This window comes from Ahaetulla prasina, chromosome 1 (genome assembly GCF_028640845.1).
Source record: "Ahaetulla prasina isolate Xishuangbanna chromosome 1, ASM2864084v1, whole genome shotgun sequence".
NCBI classification, from domain to species: Eukaryota; Metazoa; Chordata; class Lepidosauria; order Squamata; family Colubridae; genus Ahaetulla; species Ahaetulla prasina.
In genome coordinates, this window is record NC_080539.1 from 120,572,346 (window position 1) to 120,589,598 (window position 17,253).

The 17,253-nt window shown below is 36.3% G+C and overlaps 1 protein-coding gene across 5 annotated transcripts in view; it reads left to right on the forward strand.

Annotated features, from left to right (window-relative positions):
- Window positions 1–17,253, forward strand: part of HACE1 (HECT domain and ankyrin repeat containing E3 ubiquitin protein ligase 1) — a 91,511-nt gene that overhangs the window by 38,274 nt on the left and 35,984 nt on the right. The window contains exons 20-24 of one of the 5 annotated variants that reach the window (XM_058174680.1): window positions 4,998–5,129; window positions 5,516–5,614; window positions 6,918–6,988; window positions 12,286–12,399; window positions 12,914–13,944. The exons of 3 other annotated variants lie outside the window; for them this stretch is intronic. In XM_058174680.1, coding sequence (XP_058030663.1) covers window positions 4,998–5,129; window positions 5,516–5,614; window positions 6,918–6,988; window positions 12,286–12,399; window positions 12,914–13,016 — 519 coding nt within the window. In that variant the 3' untranslated portion in view covers window positions 13,017–13,944. Of the gene's footprint in view, window positions 1–4,997; window positions 5,130–5,515; window positions 5,615–6,917; window positions 6,989–12,285; window positions 12,400–12,913; window positions 13,945–17,253 lie in introns of those variants that run through there. One more of the 5 variants, XM_058174712.1, reaches the window with a different exon arrangement.

Genomic DNA, 17,253 nt, shown 5'->3' on the forward strand with positions numbered 1-17,253 from the left:
TGTATTATTGCAATTAAAACTGAAGTAGTCTTTGACAGGAAGGACATTACAATAGATGATTCTATGCGTTAAACTTAGGTCTATTCGAAGGCGACGGAGTTCCAAGTTTTCCAAGCCCAGAATTTCAAGTCCAGTGGGATAAGGTATTTTGTTGTTTAGAGAGAAATGGAGAACTCTTCTTGTAAAATATTTCTGGACATGTTCAATTGTATTGATCTCAGAGATATGGTGAGGGTTCCAAACTGGCGAGCTGTATTCTAGAATTGGTCTAGCAAATGTTTTATATGCTCTGGTTAGTAGTGTAGGGTTTTTGGAAAATTATATTATATTATATTATATTTATGATATGATATGATATTTTTCTTTTCCTTAGTAGTTTGAATTGCAGAAAATGTCTCCTGTTACAGTTTTCAATCTAGACAGTCCTCAAATTATTGAGCCAATATATAGTTCAGCCTGGCTGAATTGCCTTCCTTTCTGCTGTTCAAGAATTACTGTGCCACTTTTTTGGGTGAGGGGCACCTCCTTCTTCCTTTTTTTATTTTTTAAAAAAGCTATTCTTTGCCTCTAAATATTGCAGGCAATGGTGATATAGCATTAACATGAGATGTTTTCTTTGTTTTCTGGAGATTTTTTTCTTTTTACCTGAATATGTGGTTAGGTGAATTTAACTTACGGTACCTATTTGAAAGCTTACATGATTATTTTCAGAAAGATGAAGAAATTGTACAGCATAAAATTATTACTTTGCCAAATTTTAGCAGTGACATTCTGGCAAACCTTTGGATCCTTGGCACAAATTTAGGGAGCTGTGATTTTCCCATCTTATTCTGTACATCAAACAAATCATATAGTGTGATCATTCTGATTGTAGAAACATGATTGTGTAATTCATGAATAAGCTTCTTTTTCTACAAGAAGAATACATTTCTCACACTGGAGAGAAATGTTAATTTAACTTCATTTTATATAAATACTTTATGTGAAAATATGTGTGTGTGTGTGTGTGTGTGTGTGTGTGTGTGTGTGTGTAGGCCTTGGCATATTCGGGTCTTTTCCCGTATAAGGTTGAGAGTATCTTGGCGACGTTTTGACGAGGTCTCACTCATCATCTTCAGGCTGGTGCTTTCGGCTTCATGCTTCTGTGAGCAAAGCGTGGTCGGAGCTGCCGTCTCTCTATAAATACTGGTGGGGAGGTGGGGAGTGTTGCTATGAGCGGGTTGGTTGGCTGTGTGGTTGCATCTTGATTGGTAGATGGGGTGGGTGTTTTCAGATTGGTCAGCTGTTTTGTAGCATCCTGTGTGGGTGTGGTCCTAGTCTTTTGTTCCTGAGCTTTGGTGTTGTAGCCTCTGGAGTTCTGTGATGTGATGTCTTGAGCAGATGGCTGTGATGCAGCATCCCGGGTTTTGGTTTGGCTCCGAGTCCGAGGTCCTGTCATGTGTTCCTGGTGTGTGTCAGCTTGCTTTGTGTGGGGATCAAAGGGGGGCGCAGCAGCCAGTGATGCCAGCATGGTCTGGCTTCTGGATGGTGGTTGTGTTTCGTCTGTGGGATGGATTTGGGTTTGAATCTGGGGAGGATGATTGGTGGTGGCGTTGTATGTTATCCTGGGTCCAGTGTCAATTTTCGTGGCTGGGACTCATTTATTGACTAAGGCTAGTTTCCAGATGTCTGATAGGCGGGAGGTGTCATCCCGTTTGTTCATATTGTGGGGGTGTTTCTCTATTTTGATGGCTTCCATAATTATTCTCTTGTTATAGTGTTCAGTTTTGGAGATTAATTTGGTTCCTTCAAAGTCAATTTCATGTTCTGTGGTTGGTGCTGGAAGAGGGTGGAGGTTTTTTCTTCTTTTCTGACTGCGTTCTTGTGTTCGGCGATGCGTGCATTTATTCTCCTATTAGTTTGTCCAATGTATGGGGCAGGGCAGATTTTGCATGATATTTCATAGAACATGAACTCGTCCATACTACCCTGTACAATGCTGTTACAAATCTAGGTCTTGAGCAACTTGTAACTAACAATACAAGACTCAACAACTGCCTTGACCTCATCTTCTGCAACAGCGCAAATTCAATTTATGGACTACGAATAAAAGAACCCTTTTCCAATAGCGACCACAACATGATAGACTTTTGTCTCAATATACGACCTTACAAAAACCTTCATAATAATGGTATCCCAATCTACAATTTCAAAGAAGCCAACTATAACCTTATAAACAACAATCTCTCATCTCTTGACTGGCAAAATCTGTTCTCAACCTGTATCACTGCAGAAGACCACTATAGAGTTTTCCTACTTGAGTCAATAGAGTCATTAATCTTTACATATCACAAACCACCACCAAAATCAGAAAAAACAAATTACCCATATCAATAAAAAAGCTGCAATCCAAAAAAAAAATCCCTCTGGAGAAGACACAAAAAGGGCTATGTAGCAAATTTTAAAAACCGCTACAGAAATATATGCAACCAAATAAAAACTGAATGCACCAATTATCACACCAAGCAAGAAGAAGACCTTCTGCGCACAAATTCCAATCATGCTTTCTATAATTTTGTGAACAACAAACTTAAAGACTCGTGATCCATCCCACCACTAAAAGAATCTAATGGAAAAGAATATCATGATGAAACAGTTAAAGCAAACCTCTTTAACACATTCTTTGGCTCAGTCTTTGTTAACAGTAATGGCTTATTCCCGACATTCCCCAATCGTACCAACAATGAGTGCAATGACTTAACACATATAGATTTCACAGAAGATAATGTTGAAAAAGCTCTTCGCAAACTGAAACCATCCCTATCTATTGGATCTGATGGACTATGTGCATACTTCTTAAAAAAGCTTTCCACTAATATAGCAGAACCCCTAAGCATAATCTTTGAAAAAGCTTTCACGACCAGTTCCCTACCCAAACTTTGGTCACTAGCCACGGTCATCCCTGTCTTCAAAAAAGGCGACCCCAGCCTAGTTGAAAATTACAGACTAATCTCTCTATGCTGTGTCAACTGCAAAGTAATGGAATCCATCATCAACCAATCTATCACCCTCCACCTAGAAATGAACAACCTACTAATAAACAGTTTGGTTTCAGAAAAAATTTATCATGTAATTTACAACTTTTTCACTGCAAAACATATGGACTACAAATCTTGATCAGGGCAAAGCAATAGATGCAATCTACATAGACTTCTGTAACGTTTTTGACTCAGTAGTACATGAAAACTTCTCCAAAAACTAAAATCCTACAGCATCTCAGGACCCCTCCACAATTGGATAACAACTTTCCTGACAAACAGACAAGTGGTCAAAATTGGCAATGCTATATCAAATCCTGTTCCTGTCAAAAGTGGCGTTACCCAAGGCAGCATTCTTTTTTTTTTTTTTTTTTGTTTACATTTATACCCCGCCCTTCTCCGAAGACTCAGGGCGGCTTACAGTGTATAAGGCAACCAACACTTGGACCAACACTCTTCATATTATACATTAATGATCTCTGTGACCAAATAACAAGTAATTGTGTTCTCTTTGCTGACGATGTCAAACTATTTAACACCACCAATGATACAGCTATCTTTCAAAAAGACCTTGACTTTGTATCTGAATGGTCTAAAACTTAGCAACTCCAAATATCTACCAGCAAATGTTCAGCCTTGCATATTGGAAAAAAGAACCCAAACACTAAGTACAAACTTGATGGACATTACCTTACAGATGACCCCCACCCTGTTAAAGACCTTGGAGTTTTCATATCAAATGATCTAAGTGCCAAAGCCCACTGCAACTACATCGCAAAAAAAGCTTTAAGAGTTGTAAACCTAATCTTGCGTAGCTTCTTCTCCAAAAACACTACTCTACTAACCAGAGCATATAAAACATTTGCTAGACCAATTCTTGAATACAGCTCGACCGTCTGGAACCCATACCACATTTCTGATATCAATACAATTGAACGTGTCCAGAAATATTTTACAAGAAGAGTTCTTCGCTCCTCTGAATACAACAAAATACCTTATGCCACCAGACTTGAAATCCTGGGTTTAGAAAATTTAGAACTATGTCATCTTCGACATGACTTGAGTTTAACTCATAGAATCATCTATTACAGTGTCCTTCCTGTCAAAGACTACTTCAGCTTCAATTGTAACAATACACGAGCATACAGTAGATTTAAGCTAAATGTTAACCTCTCCAATCTTGATTGCAGAAAATATGACTTCAGTAACAGAGTTGTTAATGCCTGGAATACACTACCTGACTCTGTGGTCTCTTCCCAAAATCCCAAAATCTTCAACCAAAAACTCTCTACTATTGACCTCATCCCATTCCTAAGAGGTCAATAAGGGGCGTGCATAAGAGCACAAGAGTGCCTACCGTTCCTGTCCTATTGTTTCCTTTCTTTATATTCAATTAATTTAGTTATTACATACTCATACTTATATACAGTATATACTTATATACTGTATAGTTATTTCATGCTTACGCTCATATATACTGTGTGACAAAATAAACGTTAAAAGTATTACAGTTATATACTGCAAAAATAAATAAGAATGTGACATTTACTTTTCTTTTGACAAGTGAAATTGATGTGTGAACAAAGTGTGCCCAAGGAAAATCTCTCCTTCTTATAACTCTTATATTTTAAAGACTTACAGCACATTAGAAAATAGTTTTTTATGTATATTCATTCCTAAAAATGAATGAAATGCTTTTTTCAATCATGGAATAAACTGTGGATTGCAAATAGCCCTACATTGTTCAGGGCCATTAGAAGTCCTTACACAACAGCTTTCAAAATTTATAAGAATGTTCTCTAATAATTTTTTCCTTAGACACTGAACCTTTATCAGAATTGTTTAATATAAGGGTATGAGTAGGGAAGGCAGTTCCAAAGGACGGCACCCAATGTGGAGGTAAATGGAACCAGGAGAAAGAAAATTTGATTTAATTAAATTAAATATAGTAATTTTTAAAAATACTTACACAATTTTCAGGCTGAATATGTCCAACTTGTGACTGAGCTTCGAATGACAAGAGCCATTCAGCCTCAGATAAATGCTTTTCTGCAAGGCTTCCATATGTTCATCCCTCCTTCTTTGGTACAACTCTTTGATGAATATGAATTGGTAAGTAAAATTATATTGTGTGATTGAGCCATCCTATGGTTTTTATAGTTAGTAGTACAGAATGTAGCAACTTTGGAACACTGAACTTATTAATTTGGATAAAAGTTTCACTTTATTTTGTTGAAAGTGGGTAGAATATTTTATGTGCCTTAATTTTATTTTGTAATCTAAATGCCAAGGAACCAGGCTGGTACTGTAGTTCTCAGTTTGTTGAATGATCCCATGTTGATTTAGAAATCCTATTATTCTGTGTCATGATATAGAAGGTGATATCTTTTCAAAAATGAATATTCTTCAGGCAAACAGACAAACTTTACAATTAAAAATGTGACCAGTTTAACCTGTCATATTCATAATCAAAATTTGGTTTCTCCCTTTTTTAAAAGGAATTGTTGCTTTCAGGCATGCCAGAAATTGATGTGAATGACTGGATTAAAAATACAGAATATACAAGTGGCTATGAAAGAGATGACCCAGTTGTTCAGGTAGAGTATATATATCCATGGGATGGATTGCTAGACCTATGGTGGCGCAGTGGTTAAATTGCAGTATTGCAGGCCAACTCTGCTCACTCAAGGAGTTTGATTCTGACCGTTTCAAGGTTGACTCAGCCTTCCGTCCTTTTGAGGTCGGTAAAACGAGGACCCAGATTGCTGGGGGCAATATGCTGATTCTGTAAACTGTTTAGAGAGGGCTGTAAAGTATTATGAAGCAGTATATAAGTCGAGGTCTAGGACCTATTGCGATATATTTCAACCAGTTGCTTCCCCCCCCCCCCCAGTTTTTAATATATTGCCAGTCTTTCCAGCTGTTTAAATTTTTTTGGAAATGAGGCATAGTGAGACTGGCTTGAATTTACCAATTGTCATAATGTAGTTATATTTGTATCTGCTTATTAATGAGAATTTGCAGGACAGATTTCAAAACTGTTTTAGAGAAGTAAAACAAGGAAAGAAACCCGTATTAGCACAGTGAAAATATAAAAAATGAAATACGTCTGTGCATGTATCCACATCGCTACTTTCTTAATGTAAAATGGGCAATTTAAAATCAAATATTAAGAATAAAAATGCCCCCCCCCAAATAATATTTTAGCATTATAGTAGAGAGAGAGCTTAAATGCATATATTACTTACTCTCACTTACACATTTTTGTTTTGCAAGTAGTTCAGGATTTGAAAAGTCATATGCAGTACAATTAATTTGACCTGAATTGCATTAAAAAACTGTGCTGCTTTACAAAAATATGGTATCTCACATTTGTATTGGTTACTAATATTACCTTCGAAGCTATATATGATTCCATTACATTTTCAAACTATGTTCAAAACTATCATGCCTTATAGTAAGAAATTGCCAGTTCTGCTTGTCCAGAAAGAATTGCAGTTGAACTGATTAAGAGTTCCTAATAATTGAGAGTGCTGGGTTTTCCAGTGATAATGGAAGAAGTCTAGGAACACTCCAAGCTGCATTCATGCCCCTGAAGAATGTTGTTTTAATTATATTAAGATCACTATATAATTATAATATATAAAGGTTATATAATTAAGTAGCATATGATACACAGTTGTATTGTAATTGAATTATGTCATCATGTAAGAAAGTAGTGTCTCCTCAAGAATAGGATAAACACCATTGAGTTACATCGACAAACTAGGTAATTAAGTTCTGTTTTGAAGTTTTTTGTTTACAATTTGAAACTCATTTAACTTTAGGTTGCATCTAGCCACTAAATTTTAGCTGAAGAAAACTGTACAAAAACAAATTGGTTTATTTTTTTTTATCTAGTGGTTTTGGGACATTGTAGAAGAATTGACTCAAGAAGAAAGGGTGCTACTACTGCAGTTTGTCACTGGCAGGTGAATTTTTTTTGTTTTTACTTGCTTGTAGAAAAGTATTCAGAAAATGTTCTGTTCCAGATAAGAACATGACATTTTCAACAAATATTGCTACAACTACCTATGAATTTTAGATCAGTAGCAATTTGTGATTTTTGGATATCTAACCAATTGTATTTCTTTTCTTTAAAAAAAAAATCAGATCATTTAAAAAAAATGATCACTGTATTCCATGGAGAAATTAAAGTGAATGTATATCCCCAATTATAAAGCTAAAAAATCAGGAAAATTAAACCTCCCTATCATAATATAGCCATATCTTAGAGAAAGAAAGAAAATGTAGGGATTTTTCTTTATACATTTATATCTCTCTCATCTATAACTGTAGCTATGTTGACTTAAAATAATTTTCATATATATTCTCCTATTTTATGTGACTATATGTTTTGTATTCATTTTTGTGATATGAATCCTTCTGCATAAGGTCAATGGCTATTTAACCATATATTTATGCTAATTCTTATCTGATATAAAATAGTGTTATGTTTAGAACAAATGAAGGAGGCTTCCTTGAATTACTATCGTTTTATTATTCTGAGTAAGGTTTTTTTTTTCAAATTAAAAGAGTCTTATGTATATAACTGTGATTTTAAAGATTATTGTCATTTGATTTCCCTGTTAAACTTGGCTGCAAAAATATCATGTAGACTTCCGATATTGGTACTTTCAACTAGACATACCATGTCATCTAGTTGTATAAAATGGGAGAATTTTTGGCTAATATTAATTACTAATTGATATTTTAAATAAACATTCATAAAAAATGAAAGGAGTTGTTTTGTTGGATGTGGCAAAGGTTTTTGATATGATATAGTTCAAATGTTTCGACCAGCTTGTTCCATCTGGATTTGGCCAACTTGTTTCGACAACTGGATTTTTTTTTAATTGATTGAATTATGATGGGGTATTTTGATCCCTCAACCTGAATGGAACTTAAATGGAGCAACTGCCCTATAGGTAACAGTTATGCAGCATAATAGCTATCTCTTCTTTGTTTTCATTCTCTTGCAAACCCTGTTGGCTTTTTCAGTCCCATCTCTTGCAGTTTGTTTACTAACTTCACGGTTGTGTTTTTAATTAGAAATGTTAATGACTGAGGAAAGACTGAAGAAAGATTTCTGTGATATGGGTGCAGAGACAAACTGATTGATGCTTTCATTTCCCCATGCCATTGGCTTTCTCTAGCCCATTTATTAAACATTAGATAATGTATGTATATATAGTGGGGGCGGGGGGAGATAAGTGTACAGATTTCCAGAGGGAAAATTTATATAAGACTCAAGTAGCAATGTACCAAAAGGGACATCACCTGATAATTTAATTTTGCCATTGTGTAATATTTAAGCATTTATATAGCCATTACAGAATACTGAGTTGAGCTGTTTAGCAGATGGATCGAGAGTGTAGCAGATGCATGGCACAAAATAGAAAGCTTTAGTCTTGGTGAAACACCTGGTTTTTGTTGTTATAGACCAGTGGTTCTCAACCTTTATAGTGCTGCGATCCCTTTAATACAATTCCCCATGATGTGGCGACCCCTTTAATACAATTCCCCACGATGTGGCGAGCCCCAACCGTAAAATTATTTTCGTTTTGAATTTATCGCGCCTGAAGCCGTATTGGCTAGCGATCTGAACTGCTTGTGATTGCCTTGAGGACGGAGGCATTAAAGTGGAGACTCCTCCCCTATTAAGTTTATCGCGCCTGAAGCCAGATTAGGCTAGCGATTGGGAGTGATTGCAGCTGACTTGAGAGGGAGACATCAGAGCAAAGATTTCTCTCTTTTTTAATTCATCGCGCCTGAAGCCGAATTCGGCTAGCGATTTGAAGAGCCTGCAGCTGGCTTGTGGAGTCAACCATTGGAGCGCGATTCTTCAACTCGCAAGTATACTTCCCATATTTCCAATGGTCTTAGGCGACCCCTGGCAAATCGTCATTTGACCCCCAAATTTATTTGCCAGCCATCTCACCACGAAGTGACTCTGGGCAGCTTACAAGGTTAAAAAGATAAAACTATACAAAAAAATCTGTATTTAATAAGAATAAAATACTATAAAAATACCAATTATCAGCTATAACTAAAAGATGGGGAGTAGGATGAGCAGAGGAATGGAGTGGGTTCTGTTGTTAATCTATCTACCACCGTCAGTGTGACACTCCCCCATTGGAGCCCCAGCCAAATATATGCCGGTTGCCAAGGGCCCAAATTCGGATCATGTGACTATTGGGCTGCTGTGACAATTGTAAGTGTGGGGACTGGTCCTCAGTCACTTTTTTCAGTGCCATTGTAACTCAAAATGATTGTTAAATGATCAAGTCAAGAACTAGTTATATTTAATTGTTGCGAGTTCTTTGTTTAGACAAATATGCTATTTTATTTTGCTCTTGAGAGAATTTCTGAAAATGTTACAGCTTTAAAAGTTTGGATAAATATATTCTTAATAAATTAGAGTAGTTTAAAATTCTTGGAGAAGGCAACTGGTGCTTGAAATAGGAATATCCTCAGCAAATATAAAAAGTTGCAGGCGTGATTACATAATTATAGAATCATTACATGGGGCTATCATTCAGGTTTTTGTTTTTAACCATTGTACAGATCATCAGATCCCACCAGAAACACAAAAACTTGAGGAACAAGGCAGTGTGGATAGAGACTTTCTGACTGAACCTTCTTCCATGTTGCTGTTTTTACATGCTAACAAGGAGTCAAGAAAATAATAATAGGCTTGCAATGCTTTAGGAGTGTCTCCCAGCAGAAAATAAATGTCCTTTGTGGAATTTCTGCCAGTAGGTAGTAAACTTTTTTTTGAAGAGACCACATTGGGCATTAGAATTTCTGCTTGTGATGGAGCTCAGTTGGCATCTTAGATCTGGGCCAGTGCTGTGGCCTGTTGTCATCAGTCTGACTAACGAAACCAACAAACATAGACACTCAGGAACTTTGAAATCCCAAAAGCAAAACTTTATTAACTACATCATTTCAGGACTGAAGAAAGGAAAACCAGTTCTAACTTTTCCCACACAATATTGCACAGTTGAAGAATAGAGTTTTCCCCTCCTCCCACTGGACAGGTCACATTGTCCAATTATGAATCGTTCTTTTGTTTTGAGAACAGTTCATGTCTTGGCCAATACCTGCAGAAGTGTCCTTGGTGGGGCCTGGGCCTTCATGGTTGAAGTCTGCAGCTTCCGCATTCCATCTTCTCCTTCCCTCCCCCCAATTCTTTGGCAAGTTGAAAAGCAGATAATATTCATAGGAAGCATAAGCAAATTCAATCTTGACATAGAGTTTGCAAACTGACCAAGATATGTCGGTATACAGAAGGCAATTCTGCTGACCTGTTGAGTGGAGATGATAGGAACATTTTACTTCTAGTGGTGGAGTTTGCTTATTATGGTCCAGGTAGTTTGAGACAGTCTGGAAGCGAATTTCAAACCAATTAGCACTATGTTGGGCTCTGTCAAATGACAGACAGGCAAAATTCTCTCTTCTCTCAAGGGAAAATAGATTGGATGCTGATGCTGGCCCAGATTTAATGCAGTGTGGATTAATCCAATGCAGTGAGCTCTTCCTCTTCAGATTAAAATTACCTTGCAATGTGCCTACCACAGACTGAAACCATTGATAGAGTGGTGTTTTTTTGCCCTGGTATTCTTTACAAAGTATGTTTCTGCTACAACTGTAATGAAGCCATGGCTTTCTTCTGACAAAACTGAGAAGTTAAAAGCAGAATAGATGAGATAAGAAAAGCTTTTGGAAAATCAATAAGATCATTAATTACATGGCTTTTTATGCTGTAATTCTTGTGAAGTGAAATGGGAAAGTGATTACCTGATTTTTGGAAAAGTAGTGTAGACATGTTGAGTTGTTTCTATCAATGGCTATACAAGATGGGAAATCCAATTTTTATGGCTCCTTTTATGGCTCATTCTTCATGCGCCACTAAAAATTGTTCTGAAATCTAGGAATGCCTCCTGTGGAAGAAAGCTGGACTTTTGCAGAAATTTAGGTTGGCTTACAATAAAAAGCCAAATTTGTCTGGATTCTGAAGAAATATGAACATGACATTGTTACTTTTAAGCCTTTTTAATAGAAGCTTGTAAAATATCTAATGAAGGATGTTTCCTTGCTGTGATATTTCTGGCCCAATTAAGATAAAACATTTCCGAAGCAAAACCAGTGTCTAATATTGTTATTTAGAGTGTTATGTATTGAAATACAGCTCTGCAAAGGACACTATTTCACAAAACAATATTAAAAGGAAGGCAACTTTATTTTTTTACTCTAAAGCCATTACTTTTGTTCTATAATTACTTAAAGAAGTAGGAACTTTTAGCAGTTACTCTTTATATCAGAAATATAGAAATCGTAACAATTTATTTCTGTTCATAAAGAATTTGTATATTATATGGCTTTTTAGAATAGAATAGAATTTTTTAATTGGCCAAGAGTGATTGGACACACAAGGAATTTGTCTCGGTGCATATGCTCTCAGTGTACATACAAGAAAAGATCATCAAGAATTCTAAGGTACAACACTTAATGATAGTCATAGAGTACAAATAAGCAATCAGGAACCAATCAATATCAATATAAATCATAAGGATACAAGCAACAAAGTTACAGTCATAAGTGGAAGGAGATGGGTGATGGGAACAATGAGAAGATTAATAGTAGTGCAGATTTAGTAATAGTTTGACAGTGTTGAGGGAATTATTTGTTAAGCAGAGTGATGGCGTTCGGGAAGAAACTGCTCTTGTATCTAGTTGTTCTGTTTTAGTTCTATTTTTAGTTACTATTTCACCTTGCAGCATACTAGTGCATTTTAGCTCGGTTTGCAGTGGTTAGCTTCACATTCATATACTTCAGTAGCTTCATTGCCAAAATGAAAATGTTAGTTGCATAAAAATGTAGATGTACTGCTTAGATGATTTAGAACTAAAAATGTCATTGCTATAGTGGAAAAAAAAATCTGTATTTAACCTAAATGTAATAAAGAACATAGGGATAATAATAGAAGTAATGATCTTGAATATTTTCCATTCTCCCCTCTGAACAGCTGATGAGAGTATGTACCACCTCTATTCTGTGGATCTTCCAGTGAAAGCTTTGAGGGGAGACATTGCATTTTAAAAAAAAATTCAGTTCAGCTTGTTATCAGTTCTAGATCTTCTCTAAAAAGTCATTGTGGGGTTCATGTATTAAGGATGCTTCTTGTAGTTTTTTCTTAAACTTCTTATCATCACTGTTTTTTCAGTTCTAGAGTACCCCATGGTGGCTTTGCCCATATAATGGGTGGGAGTGGATTGCAAAATTTCACCATTGCTGCTGTGCCATATACACCAAATCTGCTACCCACATCAAGTACATGGTAGGTTATATTGAAATACATTAAGGACGGAACATTTTCCTTAAATTGTTTTTCTTTGGGGTCCCAGACAAGAATTTATTTGCCTAGGTACCCTCTTGCATAACTTAATAAAACAGTCGCTTCTGGTCATTTTCATGTAGAATTGATTCTTGTCAAAAAATATAGGTATTTAAATTATGTCTTCCATTTTGTTGGCAAAAATGTACCTCTTGCAATGAAGTATTAATGGGCAGTAGTACAGAATCACTAAAGGATCCTTCATTTAAAATTGCTCTGTTGCTTTTTCATTTCGTAAAAGAATTTTTTTTTTTTTGGTTTGGCTAGATAACATTGGAATACTAAAGTGGACTGCAATGCAGTGCATTCGTTCTTTTATACTTTATTTCAGGCGAGAAGGAATTTGGATGCTGATTTGAAAGTGTGGTGTCACATTAATTACCTCATGCAAAACAAATTTCTCCTTTCAGATGGCATGTTTTAATGGGGAATTCTTCTTCTTTTTTTCCTGTTTCAGTATCAATATGCTGAAGTTGCCTGAATATCCCAAGAAAGAAATCCTTAAGGACAGACTTCTTGTGGCTTTGCATTGTGGAAGCTATGGGTACACAATGGCATAATGAAGCGGGACAACATCTCTGATTGCTGATGCGCAATTCCTCGTGGCAAAAATAATTGAACAACCTGTCAGCAGGAGGGAGATGGTGGCAGTTAGGAAGAAGTCTTGGTTTGAAGTCCATAGGTAGCATCGGTTTTTACAAGTTGCAAAAGATAACAGGGCGTCTCCTTCCTCTATGCCGTTAAGCATTTTTACAGATTGTTCTGAGACTCAGTTTTTAAATGGTATTTCTCCATTAAACACGGCATATATCCCAGTCCATCCCTCTAATTTTGTTTTTTTTTAATCAGAACACTCCGAAGCTGTTCTAGTTGTAACAGATGTGAAATGTATTTGCCTTTCCACCCTAACTTCGCCATTAGTAAGAGTTACGGTCGAGCACGTTAACACTAGTTGATTGTGTTATATAGGCAGAGAGATGCTATTCTGCTCCACGATTAGAGATCTGAGAATCACTGTCTTTAACTTCCAAGGGCTTGTTAATTGCTGTAAGATAACATAAATACTGAGCATGTTAGAAATATTGTATACTTTGGACCATGTATTTTCTTGCATGCAAAAAAAGTGACATATATTTATTTTTTTCTTCAGGGGACAGTGAACAAAATTAGAGAGCAAAATAGCAAATGTGATTTATTTTTTCCTGCTCAGTTTAAATACTTTTTTATTTTTCTAGTTATTTAATATCTAAACATTTAAAAGATTTATTGGCAAAAAAAATAATAAATTTCTGAAAATAAAAAAAAAATCTGTATTGCACATTTCAAATGCGCAACATAGCCACAACTGAACTATTTCCAATTTCATGACCTTTGAAAACATGTATATTTATTTTAACGGGATATTTCCCTTAACTGGGGAAGGAGTCATTTTCTGGTGCCTGAACTTTGAGAAAAATATTAATTAAAGTGAAATATTTTATTTGTAAATTACCATTGGTCAGTTGTGTTTATCAATACCAGTGTTTATCAGTGTCTTTTGTGCTTGTTCTAATGATACATTATAAACATTCACTTCATTAACCAAGAAGGTTAATGTAACAAGAATGTAACAGGTTTGATACATTTTCCCTGTTTATTTATTTATTCACTCAATTTTACAATATTTATAGCTCATCATCAATATAAAATGGGTGGGTACAACTGTCCACAAAGAAATGCACTAAAACATATATGCATAATAACAATAAATAATAAAAACTAATACATGAAAGCCCCTATTCAGTTAATATAGGCCTGTCAAACTGGTGACCAATGGGCCGGATGTGTCATGTGTAGGCTTTGCCCACCCCAGTCCCAGAATGGCAAAAAAGTCATGATATGTCACGTGATGTGATCGAGTTTGACAGCCATGAGTTAATATAATGGCCAATGCCCATTGAAACATGATTGCTTTGGTATGTTTTGGAATTCTTGTAGGTTAGAAACCATTTTAGCCCTCAGGAGGATTCATAAAATTGAGGCCACAACTGAAAATACTTTCTTACATCTATCTAAATACCTGAGATTTAGCATTGGAGCCCTGAACCATATTATGCTAATTACATTTTACTTAATGACTGCCATGCCACTTGCTCCTTTTAATTTTCATAGCTAGATTATTTATTATGATCGTGGCATGTTGCAAAATGAAATTCTGTCATCCAGAGCCTCTGTGCAGTTCCCAGATGCATCCCTAGAAAATTTAAAAGTATGAAATTATTTAGGTGGGTGTAATTCAGCCATTTATTTTGGACACGCCCTTTGATTTTGAAATCAGTGTAGTTAGATTGTAACTAGAGGATTAAAGTGGGCAGTGGTAAACGGTTATAGTATAAAATAATCTAGGCTATTGTGTGTGGCTGTGTAGGTTAGCTAGCTTACGTCTTGAGATGTCTTTCCTGATTTTTGATGAAGGGATAGGTGCTTGAGTGTGACCATTTTATCCTTTGTGAAATGAATATTTTTTTATGCTTGGCATTTCAAGGCCAAACCCTACTTAGATGGTTGGGCAAATCATCTTTTGATTTTTGAAAATTCTACCAGCTTCCTGCTGAGAAATATTTTGTTCAACCATTTTACAAGGGCATCTCCCTCCCCTCCCTCCCCCCTCCCCCCCCTCTCTCTCACACACACAAATATTGAAACTTAGATTTGGTCCAAGAGAAGGCAATCTTTTGTAATTCAGCTATTTATTTCATGGAGTTTTGTTTATTTTGCTTCCAAAGGAAGCAAAGGACACACTTTATTGATTTAGAATAGAATAGAATAGAATAGAATAGAATAGAATAGAATAGAATAGAATAGAATAGAATAGAATTTTATTGGCCAAGTGTGATTGGACACACAAGGAATTTGTCTTGGTGCATATGCTCTCAGTGTACATAAAAGAAAAGATATGTTCATCAAGGTACAACATTTACAACACAATTGATGGTCAGTATATCAATATAAATCATAAGGATTTCCAGCAACAAGTTACAGTCATACAGTCATAAGTGGAAAGAGGTTGGTAATGAAAACGATGAGAAGATTAATAGTAGTGCAGATTCAGTAAATAGTTTGACAGTGTTGATGGAATTATTTGTTTAGCAGAGTGATGGCCTTCAGGAAAAAAATGTTCTTGTGTCTAGTTGTTCTGGTGTGCAGTGCTCTATAGCGTCGTTTTGAGGGTAGGAGTTGAAACAGTTTATATCCAGGATGCGAGGGGTCTGTAAATATTTTCACGGCCCTCTTCTTGATTCGTGCAATATACAGATCCTCAATGGAAGGCAGGTTGGTAGCAATTATTTTTTCTGCAGTTCTAATTATCCTCTGAAGGCTGTGTTTTTCTTGTTGGGTTGCAGAACCGAACCAGACAGTTATAGAGGTACAAATGACAGACTCAATAATTCCTCTGTAGAACTGAATCAGCAGCTCCTTGGGCAGTTTGAGCTTACTGAGTTGTCGCAGAAAGAACATTCTTTGTTGTCCTTTTTTAATGATGTTTTTGATGTTGGCTGTCCATTTTAGATCTTGCGATATGATAGAACCTAGAAATTGAAAGGTTTCTACTGTTGATACTGTGTTGTCTAGTATTGTGAGAGGTGGAAGTATGGAAGGGTTTCTCCTAAAGTCTATCACCATTTCTACGGTTTTGAGTGTGTTCAGTTCCAGATTGTTTTGGTTGCACCACAAGGCTAGTCGTTCGACCTCTCAGACCAATCACTGTTGTGTCATCTGCGAACTTCAGTAGCTTAACAGATGGATCGCTGGAGATGCAGTCATTGGTATACAGAGAGAAGAGAAGTGGGGAGAGCACACAGCCTTGGAGGGCCCTTGTGCTAATTGTACAGGTATTTGATGTGATCTTGCTTAGCTTCACCTGCTGCTTCCTGCTTGTGATCCACTTACAAGTCTGTTCTGGTACCAGTAGCTGGTTTAGCTTAGTTAGAAGAATATCTGGAATGATGGTATTGAATGCTGAACTAAAGTCTACAAAAAGGACCCTTGCATAGGTCTTTGGAGACTCAAGATGTTGTAGGATGTAGTGCAGAGCCATATTAACATTTAATGGCATTCCTCAAGAGTGGATGGCCCAAGGGAAAATGGAAAGGTTTAAAGATCAAATAGGCAATTTTTTTCTCAATAATCTCTCAAAATCTGAAGTAAATTGCACCAACTTCAGTCAATGTGAGGTGATCTAGGGTTCACAAATTGCTATCTTCTAGATTAGGATATCTTACTATATTCTTAATTGTAAATGATTTTACCTTCTCTAACCTATGATGCTAATCTGCAGTGATAGAAGCTATCTACATTGAAAGAGTCTTATTAGAACTGTGGTGAGTAATTGAAGGAAGTATTGACTGCTCCTTTAGCTCAACATAAGTAATGGGAATGGTAAAAGTTGAAGAGTTACGTATGAGGAAAATGATGAACTAGATGTCTCTGAAAAGTTCAGAGATGCTGCTGGGCTAATATCCAATGGATTGGCAGCAATTTTGGTCCAGTGGAACCTTTCTGGATAAGGAGAGGATGAAAGAGGATGATTGCCCACTTGTGCTCTGGATGGCTGCTCTTCATGAGAAATAGCAGGAAAGGATTCTTCCTGCCGGTCTGAGCACCAGGAGACAAAGGAAGCCATCAAGCTCTCAACCACAGGGAAGCCTTTAAGAACACTGGCTCATTCAACTTCATTTTCTAATCACCTTTGGATTTACAATTACCGGTATTTTACAGTTAAATCTTTGAAACAAGCAGTTTGAAAAATACCTGCTG